This window comes from Manis pentadactyla, chromosome 14 (genome assembly GCF_030020395.1).
Source record: "Manis pentadactyla isolate mManPen7 chromosome 14, mManPen7.hap1, whole genome shotgun sequence".
Classification (NCBI taxonomy): Eukaryota; Metazoa; Chordata; class Mammalia; order Pholidota; family Manidae; genus Manis; species Manis pentadactyla.
In genome coordinates, this window is record NC_080032.1 from 30904149 (window position 1) to 30912235 (window position 8087).

Consider the following 8087-nt stretch of genomic DNA (forward strand, 5'->3'; position numbering starts at 1 on the left):
GGAATCTGGGGGGACACAGTCAGTCCCCAACATCCTACCCTTTGGCCTCCTAAAACTTATGTCCTTCTCATACACAAAACACATTCAGCACATCCAACAGCCCCCAAGGTCCTAACCCTCACCAGCATCATTCTGCATGTGTCTGGATGTCGTCTGCACCAGGTATGGCTGAGACTGAACGTGTGATCCTCCTGAGGCCACTTCCTCTCTGGCTGTGCACCTGTAAGCCAGACAACGGATGTGCTCCCACAAGGCAGTGGTGGGACAGCCAGAGGATAGACATTCCTATTCCAAAAGGACAAATTGGAAAGGAAGAGCCGATGGGTTCCAGGCAAGCCTGAAACCTAGTGAGGTGAATCCCACCAGACATAAAGCTGGAGAAGCACCCTCTTTGTGTTCCGCCTTCCGGCGGGTGGGGGCAGGGTGGCCTGGCCTACTGAGACCCTGCCCTCCCCACCCCTCCTCCGTCCCCTGCGAGAGGCTGCATGCTCCAGCGTCACTCCGCCTCCTGAGCACGTGCAGAACGTGTGGCCGGTGAACAGCTGGTCCCATCCCGGATGATCCTAGAAGTCCAACGCCTTCCCTTATTTTGTCTTGTTTCTGCGTCTCTGACCCAGACTGGCAGCCCGTCTTCCTGGCTTCTGCTGAAACAGCTGATAGACTCCGCAGCAGTCTCTTTATGGCATGATTGTCTAGCCTGCCCTCTTGTTCTCTCCGGATGTGCCTTCCTGCTTCTGCAGTGTGGACTGAGCACTTCCCAAATCTTCACGTTCTGGTTCCTTTTGCTTCACAATTTTTTCGATTTATCACTCTGTTCTCATCTTTTACTATATGTAGCAGGGACAAACCGTGGCCACACTTCAACCTTTAGTTTAGAAATCATCTCAGCTAAATACCCAAGCTCATCACGTACATGTCCTACTTTGTACAGAACACTACAGCCCGACCGGGTCAGTTCTCTGCCACTTTGTAACAAGGTGGCCTTTCCTCCGTTTTTGATAGCTTGCTCCTCATGTCTGTCTGAGGCCTCACCAGAAACAGCTCTAACATTCATATTTCTGTTCATGACGATAAACGTGTCTCTAAGGGGATGGACGCTTTCTCTACAGTTCTCCTCCTCCTGAGCCCTCTGCAGGATACCTGCCATGTCCTAGTAAATACCTACACCTACATTCCTGCATAAATGTTGCACCTACAACAGCCTCCTCCAGGCAGCTGGGCTTTCCCAGCACACACGGCAAAGCTCCTCCAGCCTCCACCCATCCCCTGCTCCGGAGCCACTTCACAGTTGTAGAGATCGTTGCAGCAGCACCCACTTCTCAGTACCAAAATCTGTCCTACTCAGCTTGGGCCACCATGACAGATAGCACAGACTGGGCGGCTTCAACAACAGAAGTTCATTTCTCACATTTCTGAAGGCTGGAGGCCCAGATCAGGGTGTGAGTAGTCTCATTGAGCGCTCTCTCCAAGATGCACTCCGCTGTCTTCACAGGTCCAGAGCAAAGAGAGGAAGCCAGTTCTTTTGACTCTTGCAAGGGCACTTGTCCCATTCATGGGGGCCCCACCCTCGTGATCTCAGCTAATCCAATCACCTCCCACAGGCCCCACCTCCTAACACCATCACAACAAGGGTAGGGGTGCAACATGAATTTTTGGAAGACAAACATTTATTGCATAAAACAGCTTTCAGGCTTCAACATAGGAAATGGGAGGGAACATAATTCAGTCCATATTTTAAGTAAAAATATTTTTAAAGAAAGAATCTCTCAAATCTTCTGCATACGTGGATGTTTTATTGCCCTGGTCTAGCTTGGATTAACACATAGTCTACAGGCACACACCTGATCATCTACATTTGCTCTCTTACAACACTAAACTATGTTTTCTACCTTTATCTTGTATCCACCTACCACTTCAGCATTTTATTAAAAATAATAATAATAAAGAGAGAAATGTGGTATCCACATATAAATCAAGTATAAAAACCAAATGAGTATTCATATTTGAACTGACTGTTTAGAGTTCATAATGCATGAGCAAAACCGAAGGTTTCTGTGATGACTGCCCTTGTACTGTTCACTATGTAACTTATTCATTATGTAAGAATTTGTTCTCCATGTAAGAACTTGTTTGTTATGCCTCAGAAGATTGGAGACTGACGAAAATTAGGCTTGGGGTGGATTAATGATTGTGCATTGAGCATTGACTCCCCTATACAGAATTTTATTGTCGTTAACAACCATTTGATCAATAAATATGAGAGATGCCCTCACAAAAAAAAAAAAAAAAAAAAGAAGGACAGACTTCCAATGGTAAAATAAATAAGTAACCGGGATGTAATGTATAGCATAAGGAATATAGTCAAGATATTGTAACAGCTTGGTAGGGTGATAGCTGGAACCTCGAATTATGTATATAAATGTTCTACCACTGTGTTGTACACTTGAAACTAATGTAATGTAATACTGTGCGTCAACTACCCTTCAATAAAAAATAATTATTTAAAAAAAAAAAAAAGATGCTTATAAACTTGAAAAAAAAAAAAAAAAGAAAGAATCTCTCTTAGGTGCCTCTGTGACCAGGTCCTCCACCCTTGATGGATTATATGCTGGGGCCCAACGTGACAACAGTAACTGATGACTATTAATCCAGCACCATCTCCAGCCCCTGCGACGGGGAGCTTATCCTAGGAGATCGCAAGGTGCTTCTTGCCATCCTTTACTGCCTCCTGTTTGTGTTTGGTCTTCTGGGGAACAGCCTGGTCCTCCTGGTGCTTCTCACCTGCAAGAGGCCGAGGAGCATCACGGACATGTACCTCCTGAACCTGGCTCTGTCTGACCTTCTCTTTGTCTTCTCCTTCCCCTTTCAAACCCACTACCAGCTGGACCAGTGGGTGTTTGGGACAGTGATGTGCAAGGTGGTCTCTGGCTTTTATTACATCGGCTTCTTCAGCAGCATGTTCTTTATCACCCTCATGAGTGTAGACAGGTACCTGGCGATTGTCCACGCCATATATGCCATGAAGGTGAGGACAGCGCACACAGGCACAGTCCTGAGCCTGGCCGTGTGGCTGACCGCCACTGCGGCTGCCAGCCCGCTGCTGGTATTTTACCAGGTGGCCCCTGAAGACGGCGCTCTGCAGTGCTATGCGTCTTACAGTCAACAGACTTTGAAGTGGAAGATCTTCATCCACTTTGAGATGAATGTCGTGGGCCTGCTGATCCCCTTCTCCATCCTGATGTTTTGCTACATCCGCATCCTGCAGCAGCTGCACAGATGCCGCAACCATAGCAAGACCAAGGCCATCAGGCTGGTGCTCCTTGTGGTCGCTGCATCTCTCCTCTTCTGGGTCCCCTTCAATGTGGTCCTCCTCCTGACTTCTCTACACAACCTGCACATCCTGGATGGATGTGTCATGAGCCAGTGGCTGATTTATGCCACCCACATCACGGAAACCATTTCCTTCACTCACTGCTGCATAAACCCAGTGATCTACGCTTTTGTGGGCGAGCAGTTCAAGAGACACCTCTTAAAAATATTTCAGAAGAGCTGCAGCCCCATCTTCCTGTATATGGGGAGACAAATCCCCAAGGAGGGCTGGCAAAGGGCATCCTCCCTCCATTGGCCCTGCCCCCATTCCTCCAGCGTGGACTACATTTTGTGAGAAGGCCCCTCAAAGCTGGCCTCTGCCTCCCTCTCCACTCTTCTTCCAGGAGGCAAAAATGATGCATCTCAGAGCCTGAGGCAGGCTGACGGGGCACTTGTAGAAATCTGGTTGCAGACACAAGACTTATTTCATGACATTAAGTGAATTCCTACTATTAATCCCAGCTTTCAAAGACTCTTGTTACTATTTTCTGGAAATAGTCTATATATTTCACTGTTAGGTATAATGCCAGCTATATGGAATTTTTCCCTTAGTTTTTGGAGTGTCTTTTTTTATTTTATTTTATTTTATTTTGGTATCATTAATCTACAATTACGTGGAGTGTCTTTTATATACCAATTTGAAATTACATCAAATGTCCTTTCCTTGTCTGTGAGGTGATCACATAATTTTCTTCCATTTTTCTGTTACTTTGGTGAACTACATTGATTTTCTTATCCTAAATCAACCTGTATTTTCCCTGGGAAAAAAATGACCACTTGGTCACAATCATTTTCATAAATAATTGGCTTCTCTTGAGATTTTTATATCTCCATTCATGAATATTATCCTGTAATTTTCCTTTCTTATATGTCATGTTCAGGTTTGGCCTCTGGAAGTGAGTTGAAAATTATTCCCTTTTCTACCACTCTCTGAAAGAGTTCATGTAGAATTTTTGGTGTTATTTCCTCCTTAAATGTTTTGTAAAATTCATTAGTGAAGCTGCCTGGGATTTCTCTGTAGGAAGATTTCAGATTATGTATTCAATTTCTTTGGCACATAGAGATGTTTTCTATTTTTGCTTGTGTCAATTTTGGGAAGTTGTGATTTTTAAGGAGTTTTTGCATTTCATGTAAGTTATCAAACATGTAGATTAGCATAAAGTTGTTTTTAGTATCTTCCTATAGTCTTTTTAACACATCGGGATCTGAAGTAATGTTTCTTTTCATTCCTGATATTGGTAATTTGTATTTTCTTTCTTTTTTTCCCTGATCAGTCTTATGGAATTTACCAATTTTACTACTCTTTTTAAACAACCAATTTTTGGCCTTATTGATTTTGTTTTTGTCTTTTCATTGATGTCTGCTCTTATCTTTATCTTACCTCATTTTTTTGGTTTCTTTACTATTTTATTCTAGCTTCTTGAAGTGGAATCTTAGATGATTGTCAACCTTTGTTCATTTCTGAAAGATGTCTTTAAAGCTACAAAATTCCCTCTAAGCACTGCTTTGGCTGCATCCCATACATTCTGATATAATAGAGTTTCACTAATTTTCAATTTATTTTCTTTTTGTGTTGTGAATTCTTCTTTGAATCATGAGATTTTTAGAGACCAATTTAAAATTTCCAAACATTTGGGGCTTTCTAATTATCTTTATGTCTTCGTTTCTCTAGTAGATTGACTCTACTGTTTTCAGAGAACATACATATACGTTCAGATATTTTAAATTTATCAAGAACTGTTTTACGACCCAGAGTATGATTTCTTATGCGAAACGTGCCATGTGTACTTGAAAAGAATGGTTGTATTGTGCAGTTGTTGATTATAGCTGGTTAATCAGATTGTTCAAGTCTTCTATCTATCTATCTATCTATCTATCTATCTATCTATCTATCTATCTATTTTTTGAGAGGGCATCTCTCATGTTTATTGATCAAATGGTTGTTAACAACAATAAAATTCTGTATAGGGGAGTCAATGCTCAATGCACAATCATTAATCCACCCCAAGCCTAATTCTCGTCAGTCTCCAATCTTCTGAAGCATAACGAACAAGTTCTTACATGGTGAACAAATTCTTACATAGTGAATAAGTTCTTACATGGTGAACAGTACAAGGGCAGTCATCACAGAAACTTTCGGTTTTGATCACGCATTATGAACTATAAACAATCTGGCCAAATATGAATATTCATTTGATTTTTATACTTGATTTATATGTGGATCCCACATTTCTCCCTTTATTATTATTATTATTATTTTAATAAAATGCTGAAGTGGTAGGTAGATGCAAGATAAAGGTAGAAAACATAGTTTAGTGTTGTAAGAGAGCAAATGTAGATGATCAGGTGTGTGCCTGTAGACTATGTGTTAATCCAAACTACACAAGGGCAATAAAACATCCACGTATGCAGAAGATTTCTCTCAAAACAGGGGGGGGTGAAGTTCTAAGCCTCACCTCTGTTGATCCCCAATTTCTCACCTGATGGCCCCCCTGCGACTGTGCCTGTCTTAGGTTGTTCCTCCCTTGAGGAATCTTACCCTTCTCTGGCTAACCAGTCATCTTCCGGGGCCATACAGGGAAATGTTAAGTTGGTAAGTGAGAGAGAAGCCATATTGTTTGAAAAGGTTAGCTTTTTACTTCTTTGCATATTTATGCCCTGTAGCTTCTATGCCAGCATTTGTCTTGAGGTATCTTTACCACTTGGAGGGATTATGATACTCGGTAAATTCAATATGAGGCACAAATTCTATTTAAGGGTTGTAATTAGGAAGGAAGAAGAAAAGCTATAGAGGTAGCAGACATTAGAAAACATGGGAAAATTATTTCTTTGACATATCTTCTTGTAGAGTAACTTAAGCATGTATAGGTTTTAAACTACTATTTAAATTGCGCACACACATTAACATAATAGGAATACAGTTACCTAACCAAAGCAGATCTACAATTACCAGCCATCTCCAGTGAAGCCAAGAAAACTAGTTAGGCACCTTAGGCATTTGTGAAAATTTGTCTATGATATGATGGACATTGTCCAACTGTACTTGAACAGTCTGAGAGAAATCAGACAAATTAAAACAACCCATTCCTGGGAACTGTTCACATCTTGTATGCTCTTTTAACAGTAGATAGTCTGTAATTGTAAGATTTTGGAGCGCTACAACTTGCACTTCTCCTAATTCTTGGTTCCAACAGTGTAGATCCAGTCAAATTTGTTGTTTTACTGTATGCACAGGCCAGCTTAGATATCTCCTTCTTCATTCCAATGGCAAGTCCAGGAACCAGTGGGATAAATGCAGCTACAACTGCAGCACCGCCTGTATCTTTGTTGAGGTTTTTTGATGATCATCTTCTGGTATGACTCTTCCAGAGTGCTGATGTTGGAAGTTCTTCTTCATATCGTATCTTAGTTCATTTTCTGGGTAGCCAAATTTATCTATATATTTTTGCTGATTTTTTTGTGTTTGCTTATTCTGAGTCACTGGGAGAAGTATGCTAAAACCTCTACCAGTAATTGTGAGTTGTCTATTTTTCATTTTAGTTATGTTAATTTTTGCTGTATATATCTTGAAGTGATGTAACTTAGTGCATATAAATATAGGATTGTTATGCCTTTCTATTGAACTGACTCTTTTATCATTATGAACTGTTTCTTTTTCTCCAGTAATACTTCTTGTCTTAATCCTGCTATCCCTAGCATTAATATAACCAAATCAGCCTTCTTTTGATTAGTGTTTGTTGTGTCTCTCTATACTCTTTTACTTTCACAGGTGGCCCATTCTCTGCCAAGGCCCAAGGGGCTGGGGTCATGGCCTCTGCAGGACAGTGCCAGCCACCAGCTTCTCCTGGGTGAGTTACGGCACAGGAGCCTGAGGGACAGGGCAATACCCCTGAAAGACTTGCCCCTAAAAAAACTGCCAAACACTCTGAAAAGAAGGTTTCTGTTAACCTAAGGTAAGCCTCCGTTTGTGAGACAGGAAAACAAGAGGAGGGTTATGCTGAGTAAAGATTTCTGTGAAACCATGTTCACTGCAGCACACGCTCTAAGTGCACTGCCGGGAACACTCTCAATATCCAAAAAATAGGAGAGTGGGTCGGCAGATTGCTATAGGCCCATACAACAGGGGATTGGCTTTATGTAGACGTCCAAAATGACATTTGCTTATTACAAAATCTTAAATGAAGAAAAAGAAACGAAAGGATCAGGTGCTATATGATTACAACTGTCTTAACAGTGCTCTCTGCCACTCTGCAGAGGGCGTTGGCAGCTGACGGCTCTCAGGGAAGCCTCCCTCTTGGGTCCTGGGGCTGGAGCGAGATGCCTGGGCCAGGCTGCCCCCTCCCAGGGCACCTCCACCTAGCGGCCTGTGGGTGGGGGCGGTGAAGGGCCGGCCCAGCCTGCAGGCCTCAAGCAGGCACGGAGCCCTTTGCGGAGCCGCATCTCCACCAGGCTCCTCTCCTCCTCTTGGGTGCTCTCCCAGAGGCCTCCTGAGCCATCATCCCCGAGGCTTCTGCTTCCGGAAGGCCATCCCAAGGCACATCCTGGTCCCATGCACAGAAAATAGACGGGAGACACTGACCTAGAGCACTGACAGCAGCTGTCTGGAGTGGGAGGGCTAAGGATGTCGTCTTAATTCATCCTTAGACATTTTCAGACTTGTATTTTAAACGAGTGCATATTGATTTTATAAGAAAGATATATACAAACAGAGAGAGGAG

The 8087-nt window shown here is 42.6% G+C and overlaps 1 protein-coding gene across 1 annotated transcript; it reads left to right on the forward strand.

The window, feature by feature from the left end:
- Positions 1-2596: 2596 nt before the first annotated feature.
- Positions 2597-7479, forward strand: CCR8 (C-C motif chemokine receptor 8). Its single transcript, XM_057492006.1, is given in 1 exon segment — positions 2597-7479. A coding segment is annotated over 1 exon segment (1068 nt). The 3' UTR covers positions 3665-7479.
- Positions 7480-8087: the final 608 nt, after the last annotated feature.